Consider the following 23,531-nt stretch of genomic DNA (forward strand, 5'->3'; position numbering starts at 1 on the left):
AGGAGAGGGGGACCCAATGAGGGAGGAGAGGGGGACCCAATGAGAGAGGAGAGGGGAACACGGGGATCCAATGAGGTAGGAGAGGGGGACACGGGGACCCATTGAGGGAGTAGAGGGGGACATGGGGCCCAATGAGGCAGGAGAGGGGGACATGGGGGTTCCAATGAGGTAGGAGAGGGGGACACGGGGACCCAGTGAGGGAGGAGAGGGGGACACTGGGACCCAATGAGGCAGGAGAGGGGGACACAGGGACCAATGAGGCAGGAGAGGGGACCCAATGAGGGAGGAGAGGGGGATACGGTAACCCAATGAGGGAGGAGAGGAGGATACGGTAACCCAATGATGGAGGAGAGGGGGACATGGGGACCCAATGAGGGAGGAGAGGGCGACACAGGGACCCAATGAGGGAGGAGAGGGCGACACAGGGACCCAATTATGGAGGAGAGGGGGACACGGGGACCCAATGAGGACACGGGGATCCAATGAGGGAGGAGAGAGGAACACGGGGACCCAATGAGGGAGGAGAGGGGGGCACGGGGACCCAATGAGGGAGGAGAGAGGAACACGGGGACCCAATGAGGGAGGAGAGGGGGGCACGGGGACCCAATGAGGGAGGAGAGAGGAACACGGGGACCCAATGAGGGAGGAGAGAGGAACACGGGGACCCAATGAGGGAGGAGAAGGGGACACGGGGACCCAATGAGGGAGGAGAGGGGGACCCAATGAGGGAGGAGAAGGGGTATCCATTGAGGGATAATAAAGGAGAGAGGGACAGGGGGTCCTAATGAGGTATAATGAAGAGGGGGGGGGGTGTGTGTGTGTGTTGTCATACACGGGGAAGACATTGCTATGTGTGACGTATATCTCACCCACTGACGTCTCCGCACACTCCCCCTTGTGGCGGCTCTGGGGTAACGCAGCTCAGCCTCGGGCGGCGTCCTTTAGTAGTCATGGTAACCGGTGCGATCAGCTGACACCTGCATGGTTGAACTCAATCGTCACTTCCGGTTCCGGTAAAGTGACAGGCCCGGGGCTGGAGGAAGCCTTTTCAGGAGACATTGGGACCGGGAGATGAGATGACAACATCAACCCTGCAGGTGTGGGGGAGGGTGATATGTATAGTATACACCCTGATCTCAGGATATGGGGGAGGGGGAGATCAGGGCTGCCCTTTATTTTTTACTGACAACCTGAGAAACTCCCAATATCAGACAATCCAAATCTAAAGATGAAGCTCCCCTGTAAGGAGAAAATAATTCATTTATTACCCCGGAGCCTGCAGAGCATCACACCACAGATCAGGAGAGCGGTAGATTGGTGGATAAAGGGATAGACCTTGGAAACGTTACACCCCTTTCCTCCCCCTCCCTTCCCTTCTCCTCCCTCTCCTCCATAATTGGGTCCCCTCTCCCTCCCTCCCCTCCCTTCCCCTCCCTCCCCTCCCTTCCCCTCCCTCCCCCTCCCTTCCCCTCCCTCCCCCTCCCTTCCCCTCCCCTCCCTTCCCCTCCCCTCCCTTTCCCTCCCCTCCCTTTCCCTCCCCTCCCTTTCCCTTCCCTCCCTTTCCCTTCCCTCCCTTTCCCTTCCCCTTTTCCTCCCCTCCCTTCCCTTTTCCTCCCCTCCCTTTCCCTTCCCTTTTCCTCCCCTCCCTTTCCCTTCCCTTTTCCTCCCCTCCCTTTCCCTTCCCTTTTCCTCCCCTCCCTTTCCCTTCCCTTTTCTTCCCCTCCCCTCCCTTCCCTTTTCTTCCCATCCCTTCCCTTTTCCTCCCTTCCCTTTTCCTCCCCTTCCCTTCCCTTTTCCTCCCCTTCCCTTCCCTTTTCCTCCCCTTCCCTTCCCTTTTCCTCCCCTTCCCTTTTCCTCCCCTTCCCTTCTTCTCCTTCCCTTCCCCCCCTCCATTCCCTTCCCTTCTCCTCCCCCCCCTCCATTCCCTTCCCTTCTCCTCCCCCCCTCCATTCCATTCCCTTCTCCTCCCCCCCCTCCATTCCATTCCCTTCCCTTCTCCTCCTCCCCCTCCCTTTCCTTCTCCTTCCTTCCTTTCCTTCTCCTTCCTTGTGAAAATAGCAAACTCTTCGAAATCTTTGTGTGCACATAGTCATGCAGACATTTCTTTGTGTCTTGTAGAAAGCCATTGATCTGGTGACCAAAGCCACAGAGGAGGACAAGAATAAGAACTATGAGGAGGCTCTGAGGTTATACCAGCATGCTGTGGAGTATTTCCTGCATGCAATCAAGTGTAAGTATGTCCTTAGTGGGTGAAAAATATCACCTGCATGGCTGTACATGGCGCCAGTATAGGGGGGGGGGGGCGATTAGCTGTACATGGGGCCAGTATAGGGGGGGCGCACGGATGTACATGGGGCCAGTATAGGGGGGGCACATGGCTGTAGATGGGGCCAGTATAGGGGGGGCACATGGCTGTACATGGGGCCAGAATATGGGGGGGTGCACAGCTGTACATGGAGCCAGTATATGGGGAACACACGGCTGTACATGGCGCCAGTATGGGGGGGGCACGTGGTTGTACGTGGCACCAGTATGGGGGGGGGGCGCATGGCTGTACATGGTGCCAGTATAGGGGGGCACATGGATGTACATGGCGCCAGTATAGGGGGGCACACGGCTGTACATGGCGCCAGTATAGGGGGGCACACGGCTGTACATGGAACCAGTATAGGGGGGGGGCGCATGGCTGTACATGGAACCAGTATGGGGGGGCGCACGGCTGTACATGGTGCCAGTATAGGGGGGCCGCACAGCTGTACATGGTGCCAGTATAGGGGGGCGCACGGCTGTACATGGTGCCAGTATAGGGGGGTACATGGTTCCAGTATGGGGGGTCACACGACTGTACATGTTGCCAGTATAGTGGGGTGCACGGCTGTATATGGCCCCAGTATGGGGGGGTGCATGGCTGTACATGGTGCCAGTATAGGGGGGGGTGCACGGCTGTACATGGTGCCAGTATAGGGGGGGCGCACGGCTGTACATGGTGCCAGTATAGGGGGGGCACACGGCTGTACATGGTGCCAGTATAGGGGGGTACATGGTTCCAGTATGGGGGGTCACACGACTGTACATGTTGCCAGTATAGTGGGGTGCATGGCTGTACATGGTGCCAGTATAGGGGGGGTGCACGGCTGTACATGGTGCCAGTATAGGGGGGGTGCACGGCTGTACATGGTGCCAGTATAGGGGGGGCGCACGGCTGTACATGGTGCCAGTATAGGGGGGGCACACGGCTGTACATGGAGCCAATATAGGGGGGGGGCACACGGCTGTACATGGAGCCAGTATAGGGGGGGCACACGCCAGTATGGGCATGGGGGTGCACGGCTGTGTGTGGTGCCAGTATGGGCATGGGGGCACAGCTGTACATGGAGCCAGTATATGTGGAACACACGGCTGTACATGGTGCCAGTATGGGGGGGGCACATGGTTGTACGTGGCACCAGTATAGGGGGGGGCGCATGGCTGTACATGGTGCCAGTATAGGGGGGACACACGGCTGTACATGGCGCCAGTATAGGGGGGCACACGGCTGTACATGGAACCAGTATAGGGGGGGTGCATGGCTGTACATGGAACCAGTATGTGGGGGTGCACGGCTGTAAATGGAACCAGTATAGGGGGGGGCGCACGGCTGTACATGTGGCTAGTATAGGGGGGGCGCACAGCTGTACATGGTGCCAGTATAGTGGTGCGCACTTCTGTACATGGTGCCAGTATAAGGGGGGTACATGGTTCCAGTATGGGGGGGTCACACGACTGTACATGTTGCCAGTATAGGGGGGAGATTCTGCTCCATAGTGACATGATAGCACCACGCTATGCCAATCTCCCATTCCACCACATCCCAAAGATGCTCTATTGCAGGGATCTGCAATTAGCGGACTTCCAGCTGTTGCAAAACTACAAGTCCCATCATGCCTCTGCCTCTGGGTGTCATGCTTTTGACTGTCAGAGTCTTGCTATGCCTCATGGGAATTGTAGTTCTGCAACAGCTGCAGGTCCGCTAATTGCATATCCCTGCTCTATTGGATGAGATGTAGTGATTGCGGAGACCATTGGAGGACAGTGACCTCATTGTCCAGTGGTGATGATTGGAGCTTTGTGACATGGTGCATTATCCTGCTGAATGAGCCATCAGAAGATGTAGTCACTGTAGTCATAAAGGGATGGACATGGTCAGCAACAATACTCAGGTAGACCGTGGTGAGTAAACCATGCTCAATTGGTACTAAGGGGCCCAAAGTGTGCCCATCCCCCACACATTACACCCCCACCACCAGCTGTATATGTGTGTATATAGGCCTGTAGCCTGTAGGTGAAGAACTGTCGGGATACTTAGAGAACCAATGGGGCTTACAAGTGTTTCATAGGCACCAGGCATCTAGGACCTTGGACACATTGTAGGGGCACATTAGGTACAAGGAGGATGAGAAGGAGTTGCATAGATGGGTAGTAAATGGAATTGGGACGTTTGCCTGTTTCTAATAATGTGTGTCTGCCAATAGATGAAGCTCACAGTGACAAGGCAAAGGAAAGTATCCGAGCCAAGTGCATGCAGTATCTGGACCGAGCGGAAAAGCTCAAGGATTACCTGAAAACAAAGGACAAGCAGGGCAAGAAACCTGTCAAGGAGTCCCAGAATGAGAAGGGGTGAGGTGTTTCTATCTCTGTACATAGAATGAGAAGGGGTGAGGTGTTTCTATCTCTGTACATAGAATGAGAAGGGGTGAGGTGTTCCTATCTCTGTACATAGAATGAGAAGGGATGAGGTGTTCCTATCTCTGTACATAGAATGAGAAGGGGTGAGGTGTTTCTATCTCTGTACATAGAATGAGAAGGGGTGAGGTGTTCCTATCTCTGTACATAGAATGAGAAGGGGTGAGGTGTTCCTATCTCTGTACATAGAATGAGAAAGGGTGAGGGGTTCCTATCTCTGTACATAGAATGAAAAGGGGTGAGGGGTTCCTGTCTCTGTACATAGAATGAAAAGGGGTGAGGGGTTCCTGTCTCTGTACACAGAATGAGAAGGGGTGGGGGGTTCCTATCTCTGTACATATGAGAAGGGGGTGAGGTGTTGCTATCTCTGTACATAGAATGAGAAGGGGTGAGGTGTTTCTATCTCTGTACATAGAATGAGAAGGGGTGAGGTGTTCCTATCTCTGTACATAGAATGAGAAGGGGTGAGGTGTTCCTATCTCTGTACATAGAATGAGAAAGGGTGAGGGGTTCCTATCTCTGTACATAGAATGAAAAGGGGGTGAGGGGTTCCTGTCTCTGTACATAGAATGAAAAGGGGTGAGGGGTTCCTGTCTCTGTACACAGAATGAGAAGGGGTGGGGGGTTCCTATCTCTGTACATATGAGAAGGGGTGAGGTGTTGCTATCTCTGTACATAGCAACACCTCACCCCTTCTCATTCTATGTACAGAGATAGCAACACCTCACCCCTTCTCATATGTACAGAGATAGAAACCCCCCACCCCTTCTCATTCTATGTACAGAGATAGCAACACCTCACCCCTTCTCATTCTATCTCTGTACATAGAATGAGAAGGGGTGAGGGGGTTCCTGTCTCTGTACATAGAATGAGAAGGGGTGAGGGGGTTCCTGTCTCTGTACATAGAATGAGAAGGGGTGGGGGGTTCCTGTCTCTGTACATAGAATGAGAAGGGATGGGGGGTTCCTGTCTCTGTACATAGAATGAGAAGGGGTGGGGGGTTCCTATCTCTGTACATATGAGAAGGGGTGAGGTGTTGCTATCTCTGTACATAGAATGAGAAGGGGTGAGGTGTTGCTATCTCTGTACATAGAATGAGAAGGGGTGAGGGGTTGCTATCTCTGTACATAGAATGAGAAGGGGTGAGGGGTTCCTATCTCTGTACATAGAATGAGAAGGGGTGAGGGGTTCCTATCTCTGTACATAGAATGAAAAGGGGTGAGGGGTTCCTGTCTCTGTACATATGAGAAGGGGTGAGGTGTTGCTATCTCTGTACATAGAATGAGAAGGGGTGGGCGCATGCGCGCGATCGCGGAAGATGGCCGCTTAGTCTCCTCGCTCCGTGCCACCGGCCGCTAAACCCTCGCTTTACAGAGCACACAGGCCAGTCAGACACGCCAGATCGGTAGCCCCGGACTGCGGACATCGGCGGGGACCACAGGAATGCATCGGTCGCACAGGGGAAAGAGGAGATCCCCCAAACAGCGTAAGATGCAACAGGCAGCAGGGAAGGGCAAGATGGCGCCCAAGCCTCCAGAACCCGACGACACCACGAGGCTTTCAGTGACAGGAGCAGCTTCGCCCTCTGACAGTCTGCAGCAGTTCCCCTCGGATCTGGTAAGCCCTGAGCAACATACATCTGAGGACATGCTAGCCAGATTCCGCTCTAAAGTAAGGGATGAGATTTCAGCAGCCTCACGCAAACTTTCCTCTGATCTCATGCAAGGCCTTAAAGAGCTAGGCCACCGCACAAACCAGCTTGAGCAAAGGATGGACTTATCCACCACAGTGCTGGAGGGCCATGAGGATGAACTGGAAAAGTTGCATGCGGAGCTGGAGGGATTCAAGGATAAGTTAGAGGACTCTGAAAACAGGGCCCGCAGGGACAACCTGAGAATCCGTGGAATCCCTGAGGCTATTACAGATCTATAGGGTACAGCTCAAGGGGACCCACCTTCTCCGTCCTGCCGCAACCGGCGGACGCAGCCTTCCCGAAAGTCTTCCCAGGCTCTGCGATCACTCCAGGCCCAACGTTACCAAGATGTCCCCACAGGCTGACATTTCCTCCTCCCACACGCGGGTTATTAATCTAGCAATTGGTCTGCACAGTATCCTTGTCAATTTATTTTTATTTTCTGACCCACTTTAACTGGAGGTGGGTTCTGCCCTGAGCTCTAGAAGCTGTTCCGTGAGGGCACGAAACTGGTATCAAATTCTTTTTTTTTTTCCCTCTTGGGTCTGGACTTTCTTAGATGTATGCGGCGGGCCTCCCTCGAGTCCCCTCCAGGATTTCCTGGGGAGCCGGGGGAGGCTCATTTGCTATTTGCTTCTTCACTTAAATTGTAAGCTCACATGCCTTTACAATTCACATGTCTAATTTTGCTGGCAAATACAGGCCTTGGTGCTGGTGCCATTTAAGTCTTTGGACAATGGTCCCCCCCCCCCTTCCCCCCGAGGGGAAAAACGACAGATTTAATAGTTACTGAACAAGCCTTAGCCTGTTAGTACTGTCTTAGTACCAACGGTCCATGTCTGACATTACCACATGTATTGTATTATACTTACAGTTAATCGTTATGCAATTTAGTGCTCAAACCTAATGTTTGTTTCATTGCAAGTTTTCAGATATACTGAGTGGGCCGGGTGGACCACTGCGCCCCCATAGTATCGGTATTTGCGTGGGATCATGGTCCCACCGAACCTCCGTCCTCCTGGTGGGCCTTCCGGTCTATGCTTAGTTGCACAGCTGTTATTTTCAATACTTCTCTTCCGAGCTTTCCTCGGCTTCTCTGTGCTCACTCTTTCTGGCTCTCCTTATATTTCCTTTCATGCTTACCCTTTCTATTCTACTCTAATCCCCTTTCTCCCTATCCCTGAGTCCATAGGGGTTGTACGCAGAGCCTATGATAAGCGGTCCCCGCTCACTCATCATGACCCTGCACTGGCTGTCACTGAATGTGCAAGGCATGAACTCACCATCCAAGCGAGTCAAAGTGTTTAAATACCTTAAAAAGCAGCGCATTGACATTGCGTGTCTCCAAGAAACCCACTTTTCCTCCACTTCACGCCCTAATTACTTTGATTCCCAATATCCACAAGTGTTTCAGGCTAACGGTCCGACTAAACAGAGGGGAGTCTTGGTTGCCTTCCGCAGGACGGTCCCCTTTAGGTGCGACAAACAGATAGCAGATCCTGCAGGCAGATACCTCCTGCTTTTGGGCAACTTTCAAGACACGGAAGTTACTATTTTGACCTATTATGCCCCCAATTCCAACCCAGGCCCCTTCCTGTCACATATCTGTTCTCTCTTAGCGTCGCACCAGAAGGGGACCCTGTTGCTGGCAGGGGATTCCAATGTGGCCCTTAATCCGGTATTAGATAAATATCCTTCCGAAAAGAAGGCCATATCCCCCGCAGCCAAAATGTTTTCTTGTTCTTTACGCACCTATGATTTAGTAGACCTTTGGTGTGAATTACACCCGTCAACCAGGGATTATACATATTATTCCCATCCGCATCATTTGCATTCCCGAATAGATCATGTTATAATGCATAGAAAACACCTCCCCCTAGTGGAATCTGTTTCCATCTTGGCAGCCCCCTGGACAGATCATGATCCCATCTTAGTGGTTTGCCGGTCCCTAATGTGTAATCCTCAACCCTCCCCTTGAGTCATGAATGACTCGTTGTTATCTATACGAGATATTCATGATAACTTACTAGAGGCGTCATCCGAGTACTTCCGTCTTAATTCTACTTCAGTTTCTTCTCCAATGACACTATGGGAGGCATACAGAGCAGTACTAAGGGGTCGCATCATTCAAATAGCGTCCAAACGCAAGAAAGAGAGTCAGGGATTGCAGAAAAAGTTGGAGTCCCGTTTGGACTCCATTTCTGCACTTTTTAAGCAAACCCCTTCTCCTGCTAATCGTAAGCTCCTAGACCAGGCCCGCATGGAAATAGACTTAAGTCTCACTGGCCAAGCAGAACGCACCTTGCTCTGGTCTCGCCAACGCTGGTATATTAAGGCGAATAAACCCACCGCGATTCTGGCTAGGAGGTTGCGAACATTTAATCCTAAATTGACCCCCATAACCTTGCGCACCCGACACAATAAACTCACAAGTAATCCAGTTTACATACTGGACGAATTTCGGCACAGACTCTCCACCCTATACTCCGCCCAAGATTCTAAGACAGAACAGGATAGAGCAGAATTTCTCCAGCGAATAGCTCTGCCCACTCTAACTGAGGCCCAGATGAACCTTATGGACCGTGATATCCAAGAGTCTGAGGTCAAAGTATTAGGGACCTCAAAGTTGGGAAGCGGCCAGGTCCAGATGGCTTCACGGCACTATACTATAGAAAATTGGTGGATGTAGTAGCAGCCCCCTTGACGGCCATGTACAACTCCGTTAAGAATGGGCAGAACCTCTCATCAGACTTACTGACAGCCAATATAGTAATGTTGCCGAAGCCTGACCGTGACCATACTTCCTGGGCGAACTACCGTCCTATATCCTTAATCAATATTGACATGAAAATTCTTACAAAAATATTGGCTCCCCCGACTCATTAAAAAAGACCAAGTAGGTTTCGTTCCGATGAGGCAGGCTGGGGATGCCATCCGTAGAATCATTCAATTACAGCATATGGCCCATAGTCGATCCCTTGAAACCATGCTTTTGTCGCTGGATGTGAACAAGGCTTTCGATACTTTATCCTGGCCATATCTTATGACCATTCTCTGCCGTTATGGTTTCGGAGACTCATTTCTGAGCTGGTTGGCAGCTCTGTACGATGCCCCTCAAGCTAAAGTTAAATATTATGGGTTTGAATCCCATATGTTCCCTATTCGAAGGGGCACTCGTCAGGGCTGCCCACTCTCGCCCCTTTTATTTGTCATGGCCATGGAGCCGCTAGCAGTCGATACATTTGCATCTGGACATCAAAGGCATTGAAGTGGCAGGCTTCCCATATAAGATTTCGCTTTTTGCAGATGATATTCTACTACCTATGACATCACCCAGAATCTCACTCCCCAGTCTGTTCTCTCTTTTGGAGACGTTCGCATCCCTGTCAGGTTTACGAGTCAACCCCGCAAAGTCTAAAGCTATGTCGGTAAACCTTTCCTCATCAGAATTATCTTCCATAAAAGAAAATTTCCCCTTTCAATGGCTTCCTTCGCTACCCTACCTGGGAATTCTTATCGCCCCTAGATACGATGGTTTGTACGAGGCTAATTCCCCCCCCCCCCCCTCTTCCGTAAGCTAGACGCAATGCTAACCTCTTGGTCCCATTACCCGATTACCTGGTTTGGTAGAATTACCGCAGTTCGTATGACTTATCTCCCAAAGTTATTTTTCTTTAGGGTACTACCCGTTCCAGTTCCCTCCCATATACTGCGAATCCATCAGCGTAGACTCTTGAAATTTATTTGGGCCTCTTCCCGTCCTCAAATTAATAAGCAGACAATGTACGCTAGGCGGTCTGGAGGGGTCTCTCGGTACCCAACCTCCAAGCGTACTACACGGCGGCCAACCTCGCTCAAATTACCCATCTTCATGACAATTACCAAATGTCGCTTTGGGCCACCATTGATCTGGTTGATTTGCACCCTATTCCCATCTCCTCCGTACCATGGCTCCCTCCCCCGAAGTGGCCGAAAGGAATGGGGCCGTGTATGGCCCACTTGCTTCGCCTCTGGGACATGACGAAATATTCAGCTGGCCTCCTCATATCCCCTCACCTGCCTTTACTACGCCTCGCCCACTGCCCATTATTCCCCCCTAGTAGAGACAATCCAGGTCAATTTGCTTGGTGGGCAAATAATGGATTCACAGATGTCCATTCTTTGCTCACTCCCACGAGAATAGTTACATTTGATATGCTACGTTCCTCCCACGATATTCCCCTGCGGGAACATTATAGTTACCTACAAATAAAGCATTTTCTCCAACAACTCCTCCGGGCTCGGCCAACCCCGTGCTCTCTGACCCCCTTTGAAAAAATATGTAGGGCTACAATTCACTCCCCGGGGACAATATTCCTATTATATTCCTCTATTATTTCTATCAACAAACCCCCCGTAAGCAAATACCATCTCCAATGGGAAAAAGATCTAGGGACGCAATTGGACCCGAGATTGGACAGATTATGACAACAACCCTTATGAAAAGCTCCAGGAATGTTGTTATTCTAGAAAATGAATATAAGGTCTTTTATAGGTGGTACTATACGCCTGAGAGGTTAGCACGATTCATTCCCTCACATTCTCCTAACTGTTTTAGGGGCTGCCCAGTATCAGGGTCCATGGCCCACATTTGGTGGACTTGTCCAAGAGCCTGCAGATTGTGGGTCCAGGTATATGCCCTGTTAAGAAATATGTTCCACACTAATCTGAAAAGAGACCCTTATGAAGCTCTATTATGCAAAGCCATTCAGGAACTTCTTCGCCCAGAACGTCAATTAGCCCAACACCTCTTCAATGCAACAAAATTGATCATTGCTGTCTTGGAAAACTCCTGTACTCAGTTTCGAGGCAGTTAAAAACCGCATGAATGATATCATGATTAACGAAAAACTATCATCCATGGCTTCTGATACACATGACAAATTTCTCAGAATCTGGAGGCCTTGGATATCCTGTACCCAACTTTCCAGATTCAGCAGCCAACTTTTGTCTATCTAAAGCATGGGTCCTCAAACTATGGCCCTCCAGTTGTCTTAGGAACTACAATTCCCATCATGCCTAGTAATGTCTCTGAATGTCAGAGTTTTACAATGCCTCATGGGATGTGTAGTTTCACAACAGCTGGAGGGCCGTAGTTTGAGGATCCCTGAAAGGCTCTGCGTGCACCTCCGCTCCCTTTAGTGAAATGGACTCTCCCCCCCCCCTTCTGTTCTCTTCTCTCTATTTACTCTGCTCTCTTTCTGCCCTCAACTATCACTCACTTCTTTCTCTGTCTTAGTCTCTCTTCTGTACTCCTTCGAATGACTTTGGTCGCGATGGAGCCAAGTTAAATCTGACGGTTATGGTAGTTGGAAATAACCAAACCCGACAGGCTATATTGCAATTCTCATTTATCTTATTTTTTTTATATATACTTTTTGAGTTTTTTTTGTTTTTTTTCATAAGCTTTGCCTTCTTTGGTTATTCTTTTGTGGTGGAGGTACGACAGGACAAACCTTTTATATTGCACTTCTTGTTTGCACCACCCACATTAAGGATATGTACGAGAAACGATAATGTTAGGCATATGGTACACATGGTATTACGGTAATTTACCGATGACTATGCCTTTTCAGAATCACTTAGGTTTTCAATTTCTTCATCATTAGCGTTGTTGTATACAGCACTATATAGCCAACATTCTGCTGTCGGGGTATTTTTCCTTTTTTTCATTTTGTTGTCTGATATTTACTGTAACCAGTAATTATTTGTATACTTTTGTTATACTTCATTTTTCAGTAAAAACCTTTGTAAAAGAATGAGAAGGGGTGGGGGGTTCCTGTCTCTGTACAGATTTGGGGGGTGAGGTGGTCCTATCTCTGTACATAGCAACCCCACCCCTTCTCATTCTATGTACAGAGATGGGACCACATCACCCCTTCTCATTCTATGTACAGAGATAGGAACCCCTCACCCCCCCCCTCCCCCCCAAAATTTGTACAGAGATAGAATGACAAGGGGTGGGGGTTGCTTGTTATTATATCTCTGTACAAATTTGGGGGGGGGGGGGTGAGGGGTTTCCTATCTCTGTACATAGAATGAGAAGGGGTGATGTGGTCCCATCTCTGTACATAGAATGAGAAGGGCTGGGGGGTCCTATCTCTGTAAAGATTTGGGGGGGGGGTGAGGGTTTAATATCTCTGTACATATTGGGGGGGGGAGGTTTTCCTCTCTCTGTACAGATTTGGGGGGGGGGGGGGTGTGTGAGGGGTTCTTATCTCTGTATAGGTTGGGGGGGGGGGTGAGGTTTTCCTCTCTCTGTACAGATTGGGGGGGAGGGTGGTGTGAGGTTTTCCTCTCTCTGTACAGATTGGGGGGGGGTGAGGTTTTCCTCTCTCTGTACAGATTGGGGGGGAGGTTTTCTCTCTCTGTACAGACTGGGGGGGTGGGGGGGGGGGGTGAGGTTTTCCTCTCTCTGTACAGATTGGGGGGGGGGGGTGAGGTTTTTCCTCTCTCTGTACAGATTGGGGGGGGGGGGGAGGTTTTTCCTCTCTCAGTACAGATTGGGGGGGGGGGAACGGGGTGAGGTTTTTCCTCTCTCTGTACAGATTGGGGGGGGTGAGGTTTTTCCTCTCTCTGTACAGATTGGGGGGGGGGGGAGGTTTTACTCTGTACAGATGGGGGGGGGGGTGAGGTTTTTCTCTCTGTAAAGATTGGGGGGGGGACCAGACATCACTTCAATTCCAGTCTTTAATGGAGATGTCACTCAGATTTGTGCTAGAATTACATTTTAAGCAATATTAAAGTCAAATGTTTGATAAGTAGAATAAATTGTTCTGTCTAATGATATTGCACAGACCAGTCACTTCCCTCCTCTTTCGGAGTCCCATGCTGGCGCTGTCTGCTCCTCCTCCTCCAGGTGCCCGCTGAACAAGCATGCTACTGTGGAGGGAGCACCCATGCAGGCACACTCCCAATCAGGGCTGTGTGCATCCATAGACACACACAGCACGGAAAAGGTCTGCCCCTGCTCCCTCCTCCCAGGAGTTTGGCTGACAGCAACAGGTGCCTATGGCTCCCAATGCTGCCTGTGTCTCCTGTGAGGAAGAGGGGAGATTTTGGCGGCAGACGGGACAGCATTGGATTAAGAAAGTAGTCAGGTAAGTGTTTACTACTTGGGGGTGGGGGTACAAGTAGTTGTGATTTTTCTTTATCGTACATCACGGGACACAGAGCCACAGAAATTACTATGTGGGTTATATGGCACCTTCAGGTGATGGACACTGGCACACCCTAGACAGGAAGTAAAATTCCCCTATATAACCCCTCCCCTTACTGGGAGTACCTCAGTTTTTTCGCCCATGTCTTAGGTGTTGGTCACAAGTGAAGATGTGCTGAGCTCCACTGGAATATTTCTTATTGGGGCAATCCATGCAACCGGATCCATTCAAAGTGTCTTTTCCAGACCGAATTGAATAGTACCCGGGCCTTGTGTCCGAAGAAACGGGGTTTTGCCTGTAACGCTTCTCTTTTTAGAGAGCTGGACCCCGAGATCCAGTATTTGTTTTTTTCAGCCATATTCCTGGTGGGGTTTACAGGCCCAGGGCTGTGGATCCCCCGATTTTAAAAGGGGCCCCGGTTCCTGAAGGTTTTCTAATGGAGCCCAACGTGAGAGTTGAAGATTGGGTCTGTTGCCACAGAACCCTGCAGCTGGATAAGGTGAGGGAGATTCCTAAGGAATTTTTCTAATTCTTGTGGGTTTTCTCCTTTTAAAGTAAATGTTGTCATGCCTATAGTTACCACTGGGGGCTGTCAAGAGCACCTAACTGTTCATGCTTGCAAGTCTCGCTCTGTGTCATATGCTGCACGCTTCCTCCAGCCCAGGCCCCAGGTAAAGTTGTGGGGGGGGTTCTCCTCCTAGGAATGTCCCCCCACCTGGGTAGCTCTCCTCCAAGCAGTGGAAGCATGGCATCAGACTATGGTATGACGTGCCGCTCCCGCCGCCATTACGGCAATTCCCTTCGGTGGCTGTCCTCCTCCCCCAGCCCTCCTCCATGCAGTCTGGTCAGGATCTGAGTCCACTCGGGCGTGAAGACTCTCTATTTTAAAATAGAGAGAGGGGGGCATAATAGGTGGTTGGAGGAAGGGGGTGGGGCTAAGCGGCGTTGGCGTGATTTAGCGTCCACAACGCGGGCTGCATAGCTGTTAAATGCACCTTTTTTTTTTTTTTCAGGTGTATATAGCTAGGAGGGACACAGCACAGATGGGTGGCATGTGAGTGAGTGACACAGGCATTCCCAGGCACATTTACTTAAGCATCAGGCTGAGCTTAATAGCAGCGGCAGTTGCTGGACTATTGGCTCAGCACTGGGTGCGTTTTTTTGGTGGTACCTCTGCGTTTGTGCCCGGCACTATGACCAGAAGAGGTGGTTCAAATGCCGCAAAGCAAAGACACAAAGGGGTCGCTCTCAGGTCCTAAGGAACCCCCCCCAGCAACACCATCCCATACTAAAGAGGCTGGTCAGAGTGATCCATCAGGGGTTGAAATTGCTTCCAACACTTCAGCCCCTGTCTATATAACTGAGCAGGTTTTCTCCTCGGCTATGAGTGGATTGGAGGAAAGATTAATGGCTTTAATCACGTCTTCATGGAGTGGAGTAAAATACATTAGGTCCCCTTCTACCACCCAGGATCCCCAAATGGAGGAACTGTGGGAGAGGGAAGATGAATCCCCCTCAGGGGACTGTGAACAGGCTGATGACTCCCCTTCCAAGGAATGAAGTGGGGAAGGGCCGCCTTCGGCGTCACATGCTCAGAAGTTGCTGGTACATTCTCTTACTGAAATGGTCCTGCTCCACATTTAAGCTACCCTTAACGGCGTTGGTTGAAAAGCACACTTCTCGTTTGGGTTCACTAAAGCCCCCACAAGCCTTGCGTGCCTTTCCTGTCCATTCATTACTAGAAAAGCTTGTATTGTGAGTGGAATCACCCAGATAAGCACTTTTTTCCTCCTAAGAAGTTTTCAAAACTTTATCCTATGGAAGAAAAGTTCAGTAAGATGTGGAGTATACCAGCAATTGACGCTACTATAACCTCTGTGAGTAAAACTTTGACTTGTCCGGTTGACAATGCACAAATGCTTAGGGATCCCACTGATAAAAAATTGGAAATTTTTTCCCTGGCAGGTTCAGTGTCTCAACCTGCAGTGGCAGCAATTGGGGTATGTCAATCCTTGAGATCATTTGAAACAAGTACTCAAGGTGTTTCCTGAACAGCAGGGCTGGGAGTTAGCTCAGCTGGCAGCGGCTTTGTGCTTTGCAGTTGACGCAATCAGAAATTCTATCCTTCAGACCTCTCGCCTTATGCTTGGGTTGGTACATATGCATAGAATCTTATGGTTAAAAGTTTGGTCAGCTGAAGCACCATGCAAGAAGCTCCTGGCTGGTTTTTCTTTTTGATGTGAAAAGCTGTTTGGGGAGGATTTGGACAAATATATCCAAAAAATATCAAGTGGGAAAATTACCCTTTTGCCATTTTAAGAAAAAGAGTAAACGTCCCTCACTTTAAACAGGCTCTTTCTCCAGTGCCAGGGGCATCGGCCTCCAGGCAGTTACCATGGCCTCCACCGTCAGGTTCAAGAGGTAAACTTCAGGGTCAACCCCAGGGAAAAAAGAGGTCATGGGGGAAGAAACCCGCAAGACAGAATGCTAAAGCCTCTTTATGAAGGCGTGCCCCCGCTCATTCGAATGCGAAGGAGACTTCTGCAGTTCTCAAAGGTCTGGCAGGAAGAATTTCGGGACAGATGGGTTGTTTCCACAATAACTAGGTTACAAACTAGAGTTCCGAGAATTCCGGTCTCCTCATTTCCTCAGGTCAAATGTCCCCAAAGATGCAGAGAAAAAGAAGTCTCTCTTTCTAATGTTAGACCTACTTTTGTCACAAAAGGTCTTCGTGGTGGTTCCTGTGGAAGAGCAGGGGTCAGGGTTTTATTCAAACCTTTTCACAATACCAAAACAAAATGGGCATGTCAGGCCCATTCTAGGTCTCAGATCTAAATCAATTCCTGAATATTTGCTCTTTTCGCATGGAATCAATCCGCTCAGTATCCTCCACCCTACAAGGGGGAGAGCTTCTGGGATCAATCGACATCAAGGATGCTTACCTGCATGTACCTATTTTCCCTGCTCACCAGAAGTATCTGCGTTTTCAAAGTAGAAGGACTTCATTTTCAGTTTGTAGCCTAGCCTTTCAGTCTAGCTACTGCACCTTGGATGTTTACAAAACTTCTTTCCTTTCCCCTGGACAGATTAAGGACTCAAGGTATAACAATAAAAGCATACCTGGACGACCTGCTCTTAATAGACCTGTCGGTAGTCCTTTTGGACCAAAACGTGGTCACCAGTCAACTACCTGGAATACCTAGGTTGGGTAATCAACCTAGAGAAATCTTCTTTAAAGCCAGTAAGAAGATTAGAGTACTTGGGTCTGGTCATAGATACATCTCAGAAGAAGGTGTTTTACCCCAGGCAAAGATCAGCGCCATAAAGGAGCTGGTCCAAGGTGTCAGGGCAAAGAAGAGTCCTTCCATTCGCCTTTGTATGAGGTTGTTGGGGAAGATGGTGGCTTCATTCGAAGCAGTTCCCTATGCTCAGTTTCATTTGAGACTGCTGCAAAACAGTATCCTATCGGCCTGGAAGAAGAAGATTCAGGCACTAGATTTTCCAATGCGTTTGTCACCAAAAGTGTGCCAGAGCCTCAGTTGGTGGAGGATATCCGAGAATCTGCAGAAGGGGAAATCCTTCTTACCAGTTAACTGGAAGGTGGTAACAGATGCCAGCCTTTCAGGTTGGGGAAGAAGCGTATATATCCAAGGGAAATGGTCCAGAACCAAAAGGACCTTGCCCATCAACATTCTAGAAATTTGGGCGGTGCCTCTAGCCCTAAGGGCCTGGACATTCAGGTTGCAGAATTCTCCTGTCAGGATTCAATCCGACAATGCCATGAGCAGTGGCTTATAAGTCAGGCAGCCCAGAAAGAGCTAAACCATATTTTAACCTGGGCAGAAAAACATGTGCCGTGTATTTTAGCAATCTTCATTCCAGGGGTAGAGAACTGGCAGGCAGACTACTTAAGTCACAAGCAGTTGTTCCCGGAGGAATGGCCCATTCACCCTGACATCTTCTTGGCTATATTCCGAATATGGGGGATCCTGGATGTAGATCTGTTTGCGTCCAGGTTTAACAACAAAGTTGTCAACTTTGTGTCAAGAACAAGGGATTCACTTGCATGCGCAATAGATGCGTTGGTGACCCTGTGGGATCAGTTCTCACTGATTTTATGCATTCCTTCCTATTTTGCTGCTACCTTGACTTCTTCGCAGGATAAAGTAAGAAAGGAAGTCAGTAGTTCTTGTGGCCCAGACGATCTTGGTATGCAGAAATAGTAAAGATGGTGGTAGGGCCCCATGAACCCTACCACCACGTCCAGACCTGCTATCGCAGAGACCCGTGTTCCATCCTACTTTACAAATGCTAAATGTAACGGTTTGGCTATTGAAACCCATATTCTAAGGAATCATGGGTTTTCAGGCTCAGTGATTCCTACCTTGATGCAAGGAAGCCGGCTTCCAGAGTCATTTATTATACAGTCTGGAAGGCAGGTGTGAATCCAGGGGTTGGCATCCCAGAAAGTATGTTAGAGGTAGAATTCTTGCCTTTCTGCAAATGGGGCTAGAAATTAAATTGGACTCGAGTACTATCAAGGGCCAGGTCTAGGCCTTATTAGTATTTTTTATTTTTTTCAGCATCTGCTTGCTTCGCATTCTTTGATCCAAAGCTTTATACAGGGGGTAACGCGGCTTAATGCACCGGTTAGGGCATCCCTGAACCCTTGGGACTTGAATTTAGTTCTGTCGACATTACAAACAGACAGCAACTTTTGAGTCGATACGACATAGTCCTTTTGACAAGGAAGCTAGTTTTTTCTGGTAGAAGGGTATCAGAGATGGCCACTGTTTCTTGTAAAGAGCCATATTTAATCATTCATAAGAATAGAATATCCTCATCCTAGCTTTCTGCCGAATGTGGTTTCAGGTTTTCACCTAAACCAGGATAATGTTCTGCCTTCATTTTTTCCAGAATCCTGTTCTACTGAAGAAAAGTCACTACACTCTGTAGTGAGAGCAGATGAGATCTATTTGAAGGCAACTGTTCAGATTAGAAAAACAGATGTTTTGTTCGTGTTGCCTCAGGGTCCTAGGAAAGGACAGGCAGCATCGAAACCCACTATTGCCAAATGGATTTGACAGGTAATTGTTCAAGCTTATGGCTTGAAGAAGGTTCCACCTTTTCAGATCAAAGTGCACTCCACCAGGGCTGTTAGTGCTTCGTGGGCAATGCATCACCAAGCCTCCATGGTTCTAATCTGCAAGGCTGCAACCTGGACTTCAGTCCATACATTCACCAGATTCTATCATGTGGATGAAAGGAGGCATGAGGATATCGCCTTTGGGCGCAGTGTGCTGCAGGCAGCAGTATAGGTCCTCAGGTCTGATGGCACCCTACTTTTTGTTTTTGTCTCCCTCCCCTCAGATAGCATTGCTCTGGGACATCCCATACAGTAATTACTGTGGCTCTGTGTCCCATGATGTATGATAAAGAAAATAGGATTTTTATAACAGCTTACTTTAATGCATTCCCTGCAGCAAGGTAAAAATAGGATTTTTATAACAGCTTACCTGTAAAATCCTTTTATTGGAGTACATCACGGGACACAGAGATCCCTCCCCTCTTTCTGGTGTATTGCTTTGCTACAAAACTGAGGTACTCTGAGTAAGGGGAGGGGTTATATGGGGAATTGAACTTCCTGTTTAGGGTGCGCCAGTGTCTATCACCTGAAGGTGCCTGTATACCCATACAGTAATTACCGTGGCTCTGTGTCCCATGATGTACTCCAAGAAAAGGATTTTACAGGTAAGCTGTTATAAAAATCCTATTTTTACCTTGCTGCAGGGAATGCATTAAAGTAAAAACCACTTAGAGTTTGGATCTACTTTAAATGCAATCAGAAAAAAGAAAAGGGTTAAAGTCCATCTACTGATCTAGGTGAGTGCTATGGAGTCATTCCAAGGACTGTGCAAAGTGTCGCCCATCATTACCTGCCTATGGTGGCTGATTTCAGGTAAGGGTCAGACATCACCTCACCAATATAAAAGCAAACCTGTAATTTGCCCTTCATAGGAAGAGTAGAAGGTTGCTCTCCCCGCTGATCATACTCTCATTCCCTGGTTTAACGTTTCGGTTGGGGCATATACTGGGCTAAGGGCACTTTGGGCTCATTTACACTCGTTTCAGCTTCAACACACATGAGGGGCTAGTTTACACTTGCTTCAAAACAAGACTTCGGACAGACTTTGTTAAAGCTCTCTGAATGCTGTCACTAAATAAAATGGTTGGCTTACAGTCCTGTTTGCACCTTGCTTTGCTTTGGCTTTGCTTCTAAAAATTATACCCCATGTAGCTTTAGTGGTGCTTCAAATCGTCTTCAAAGTCTCCATAGAAGTCTATGGCAAAGCTCGCTCAAAGCACCAAGCAAAAGCAAGGTATAAACAGGACTGTAAGCCACCCATTGTATTTAGTGACAGGAGCTTTGGCGTTGAGAGGGCTTTACCAAAGCTTGTCCGAAGCCTTGTTTTGAAGCAAGTGTAAACTGCCCTAAGTCATCCCTTATGTGACATCAGTCCAACCTCGTGATTGGCCACTCTGGCACCCGGTGCTACCTCATAGGAGGCAACCGAGGGAGCCCCATGGTGAAATGAGAATCGGGCCGTCAAGTGAAGCTTTGCCTTGAATTTGTTCACTGTAAGAAGATCTTTCCCAACAGAGACTTTGATGTCACCAGTTCACACTGGATATTGATGTGACCCGCACAGTATACAGTACCTACCTGTACAGTATACCTACCTACATTACGTCTGTCTGTTGCTTGCTCAGCCAAAAATCAATACAAAGAGCGCTGGTAGTGTGCAGTGTTGGCGGGGGGGGGGGGGCATTAGCTGCCAGATTTCAGTTGAATGCAGAGCTAAGCTCACTTCTCCTCACTCCCAACATCTTTATCCAGTCATCGTCTGGGTTCAGGCTCTTCGCTGGCTTGATTGGCCGAGCCGGAGTGATGTACGGGAGTCAATTTTTTCTGGCACAGACGCATGCGGATAATGTACACTGGACTATGCATGCGCAACGCAAGGTACATTCTAAGGAAGAGTGTGAGCAGGCGGGTGGGTTTGTTGTATTGCAGAGTGTGTCTAGCGCACAGCCTGCCTGCTCGCTGGATGTTCAGTTCTGTGTGATGTGGTGGGATCAGGGAAACTTGTTCCTGGGGTTGACTTCACTTTGTGTTTTGCTGTAAAATTTATATTTAGTTTTCACCTGAACATCTAAATGTAGTGATTGGTATTTTCTGTGTCTTGTAGCAGTGATAGCGACAGTGAAGGTGAAAATCCAGAGAAGAAGAAACTTCAGGAGCAGCTGATGGGTAAGATGGGGAAATTAAATGAAGAGAAAAGGGCTGGGCTGTGATTGGGATGTGGTTGGCTGCAGTTGAATGAGGTTGAGTTTAGTTGGCTGTGGTTGGATGAGGTTGGGGAAGAGGTTTGGGGTGTGGTTGGATGGGATTGAGGCTGTGTTTGGGGGGGTGTGGTTGGGTGCGTTTTGGGCTGTGTTTGGGGGGGTGTGGTTGGGTGTGTTTTGGGCTGTGTTTTAGGCGAGGTTGGGGCTGTGGTTCGGCGGGTGAGGTTTGGGCGAGGTTGGGGCTGTGGTTTGGCGGGTGAGGTTTGGGCGGGTGAGGTTTGGGCGAGGTCGGGGCTGTGGTTGGGTGAGGTATAGTTACATAGTAGGTGAGGTTGAAAAAAGACACAAGTCCATCAAGTCCAAATTATGTGTGTGATTATATGTCAGTATTACATTGTATACCCCTGTATGTTGTGGTCGTTCAGGTTATCATTTTAATAGTTTTTTTTTAAACTATCAATGCCCCTCACTGAGACCACCGCCTGTGGAAGGGAATTCCACATCTTTGACGCTCTTACAGTAAAGAACCCTCTAAATAGTTTAAGGTTAAACCTCTTTTCTCGTACTTTTAATGAGTGGCCACGAGTCTTGTTAAACTCCGTTCTGCAAAAAAGTTTTATCCCTATTGTGGGGTCACCAGTCCGGTATTTATAAATTATATATTGAAATCATGTCCCCTCTCAAGCGTCTCTTCTCCAGGGAGAATAAGTTCAGAGCTCAGAACCTTTCCTCATAACTAATATCCTCCAGACCCTTTATTGGCTTTGTTGCCCTTCTTTGTACTCGCTCCATTTGAAGTACATCCTTCCTGCTAAGACTGGTGCCCAGAACTGTACAGCATACTCCAGGTGCGGCCGGACCAGAGTCTTATAAAGTGGGAGAATCATATTTTTGCCACCCAAATGCATTTTTACATTTTTCTACATTGAACCTCATTTGCCATGTAGTTGCCCCTCCCCCCATTCATTTGTTCAGATCTTCTTTGAAGGTTTCCACATCCTGCGGAGAAGTTGTTGCCCTGCTTAGCTTGGTATCATCCACAGATACCGAAATTGAACTGTTTACCCCATCCTCCAGGTCATTTATGAACAAATTAAATAGGATTGGTCCCAGCACAGAACCCTGGAAAACCCCACTACCCACCCCAACCATTCCGAGTACTCCCCATTTATCACCACCCTCTGAATTCGCCCAGTTTTCAATCCATCTACTCGCCTTATGGTCCATGCCAACGGACCTTATTTTGTACAGTAATGCCACGTACACACGATCAGACTATCCGGCGGACTTAGTCTGGCGGACAAACCGCCGGAAAGTCCCCTGGACTTTCCGAACCAGCAGACCTGCCCACACACAACCGGACTAGGTCCGCTGGACTATGGCGGGAGTCCCCTGGACTTTTGAAATGAACGGACTTGCCCTCACGGAGGAAGGTCCGTTCATTTTGAACGCAGCTCCAGGTAGCCAGGACTAGCGCAGGAGGTCAATGTCACTGCCTTTGCCGGCGAGATTGACGCCTCGCTGGCCCCGTCACCTGGTATGGACTTAAAGGGGAAGCCCTATGCCGAAAAGATGGCGTGGGGGTCCCCCCCAAAGTCCATATGAGATTAGGGGGTGCTTTGGGGAAGGGGGGGCGAGCGGCCCCCCCAGCCCAAAGCAACTTGTCCCATGTTGATGAGGACAAGGGCCTCTTCCCGAGAACCCTGGCCGTTGGTTGTCGGGGTCTGCGGGCGGGGGGCTTATCAGAATCCGGGAGCCCCCTTTAATAAGGGGCCCCCAGAAACCGGCCCCCCACCCTATGTGAATGAGTATGAGGTACAATGTACCCCTACCCATTCACCTGGTGAAGAAAATGTAAAAAAAAAAGAAACCCCACACAAGGGTTTAAAATTTATTGCACAGCTCCAGGTGTCTTCTTCCGTCTTGGGGGGGTCTTCTCGCCGGACTCCTCCACTATCTTCTGCTAGCTCTTTTACTAACGCAGGAGCCCGGCTTTCTTCTTTGTCGTTGCCCGGGGGTCTTCTTCCGACTTCAGGGTTCCTCTTCGGTTCTTCTTGCTGGGCCTCCGCTTTCTTCCTTTTAGCTCTTTTACTAGCGGTGGCCCGGTCTTCTGTCGCCGCCTCTTCTTCCGACTTTAGTGGTCTTGTCCCCCTCTGAAGTTATTCTTGCTGGGCCTCCGCGCCTTCTTTCAGCTCTTTTACTAGCGGTGGCCCGGTCTTCTATCACTGCCGCCTTCTCTTCTTCTTGTTCTTCATCCTTGAGATGTTGACTCAACGCTCTCTCTCTGGCCGCAATGACAGGGACGCAGTGTGCGGCGACTTATATAGGGACATCGCAGATTGATGTCCCAGCCCCTTATGATGTCACAGTCCCAGACAAGAAGAGCCCCCCAAGACGGAAGAAGACCCCCGGAGCTGTGCAATAAATTATTTTAAACCCTTGTGTGTGTTTTTTCTTTTTTTTTTTTTTTTACATTTTTTTTTTTTTCACCAGATGAATGGGTAGGGGGTACATTGTACCCCATACTCATTCACATAGGGTGGGGGGCCATTATCTGGGGGCCCCCTTAA

At 49.2% G+C, this 23,531-nt stretch overlaps 1 protein-coding gene across 1 annotated transcript; it reads left to right on the forward strand.

Annotated features, from left to right (window-relative positions):
• Positions 1 to 935: 935 nt before the first annotated feature.
• LOC143986491 (vacuolar protein sorting-associated protein 4A-like) lies at positions 936 to 20,970 on the forward strand. The gene is made up of 4 exons (XM_077484832.1): positions 936 to 1,097; positions 2,119 to 2,230; positions 4,512 to 4,656; positions 20,865 to 20,970. Exons 1-4 carry the CDS (start codon positions 1,077 to 1,079, stop codon positions 20,968 to 20,970), a joined length of 384 nt encoding a protein of 127 aa, XP_077340958.1. The 5' UTR covers positions 936 to 1,076.
• Positions 20,971 to 23,531: the final 2,561 nt, after the last annotated feature.

This window comes from Lithobates pipiens, unplaced genomic scaffold (assembly GCF_037356315.1).
Source record: "Lithobates pipiens isolate NorthernLeopardFrog02 unplaced genomic scaffold, aLitPip1_a1.2 Scaffold_164, whole genome shotgun sequence".
NCBI lineage: Eukaryota > Metazoa > Chordata > Amphibia > Anura > Ranidae > Lithobates > Lithobates pipiens.